This window comes from Parasteatoda tepidariorum, chromosome 2 (assembly GCF_982258835.1).
Source record: "Parasteatoda tepidariorum strain Cologne lab strain chromosome 2, Ptep-v5.0, whole genome shotgun sequence".
NCBI lineage: Eukaryota > Metazoa > Arthropoda > Arachnida > Araneae > Theridiidae > Parasteatoda > Parasteatoda tepidariorum.
Window position 1 is genome coordinate 13,721,780 of NC_141756.1, and position 1,401 is coordinate 13,723,180.

At 35.1% G+C, this 1,401-nt stretch overlaps 1 protein-coding gene across 1 annotated transcript; it reads left to right on the forward strand.

Annotated features, from left to right (window-relative positions):
* Positions 1 to 399: 399 nt before the first annotated feature.
* On the forward strand, positions 400 to 972 carry LOC107445626 (general transcription factor II-I repeat domain-containing protein 2A-like). The gene has a single exon (XM_016060056.2). It carries the CDS (start codon positions 400 to 402, stop codon positions 970 to 972), a length of 573 nt encoding a protein of 190 aa, XP_015915542.2.
* The last annotated feature ends 429 nt before the right edge of the window (positions 973 to 1,401 follow it).

A 1,401-nucleotide genomic window follows, 5' to 3' on the forward strand; every position in this document is an offset into this window, starting at 1 on the left:
TCGCTATAAAGATACCATATCTGCATCTTCTGAAATGTGCACAAGCAATTCAGTTAAACTGCTTATTATTGTTTTCACTTTCTTCAAAGATAAGGCTGCATGCTTGATATTCTCAGCGACTGCGTCGACGTTAAAAGAATATAACATAAAAAGGCATTACGATACAAAACATGAACAACAATATAAAAACTTAACAGGACAACTCCGGATAGATAAGTTTAATCAAATGGAGAAACACTTGGAAAACCTACAGGCTATTTTAAAAAATAAAGCTATTTTATCAAATATGGCAGTAAAGGCTAGTTACTAGTGGTACTATATGGCAGTACTATATGGCAGTAAAGGCTAGTTACTAGTTAAAGGCTAGCTAGTTTGTCAGTCAAATACTGGCAAAAAAAAATGAAACCCTTTGCGGATGGAGAGATGATAAAAGAATGTCTGACTGCCGTTGCAGAAATAGCATTTCCTGATAAAATAAATATTATTTCAAACATTAGTTTATCAAGATTCACCAATGCAAGGAGAATTGAAGACTTGTTCGATAACATAGCAACGCTACATGAAAGCATTGCAAAATCCGAATACTGTTCTTTGGCACTTGATGAGAGTTGCGATACAGCACAACTGGCTATATTTTTACGTGGTATTGACACCAAATTTAGTATTACCGAAGAATTGTGTTCACTGATTCCAATGCTAGGGACTACATCCGACAAAGACCTGTACGATGAACTGAAGTCTGTGTTGGAAAATTTTTCAATTTCATTAGAAAAGATTATTGGCTTATCGACAGATGGAGCACGAGCAATGTCAAGCATGAAGGTAGGAGTATCGGGAGGGCTATTTCAAGACATTAAGAAGGTCACAGGAAGGGAACTATTCGTTAACCACTGCATAATTCACCAGGAAAAATTGTGTACGAAAAGATTGGGTTTGCCAAATGTCACAGTACCTATATTCATTCGAATTTAGATACAAATTCTTTCGCAACATGACACTGCTAATCGAGGAATACTATAATAAAATGTTTACTGTTTTAAAATGTTCACATCATTTGCAGTAGTAGTCTTAGAACAAAGTTAACAAACCCTTACGCATATATTTCAAGTAGAATAAATGCTGCAAAAAATACTGTCTTATGTTGTTGTTGTTTCTAATCCCCAAGAGGTCTATCCTAATTAGACCAATTCCATAAGTCCAAAAATGTCCAGAAAGTCTAAAAACAGCTGAGGTTTTGAAAAAACCTCGTCGATCTTAAAATCGATTCAAAGTTAGAAATTCAGAATTTTGCTCGGTTTTCAGATCTGAGCTTATTGCGATTGAAAATGGCCTAAGACATGTTGAGAATATTGCTGAGCCTGACTTTAAGCATATATGGATACTGACGGATAGTAAATCTTC

Bases quoted from the DNA above. Each gene is read 5' to 3' on its own strand.
- LOC107445626 (XM_016060056.2), top strand. From the start codon at position 400: ATGAAACCCTTTGCGGATGGAGAGATGATAAAAGAATGTCTGACTGCC.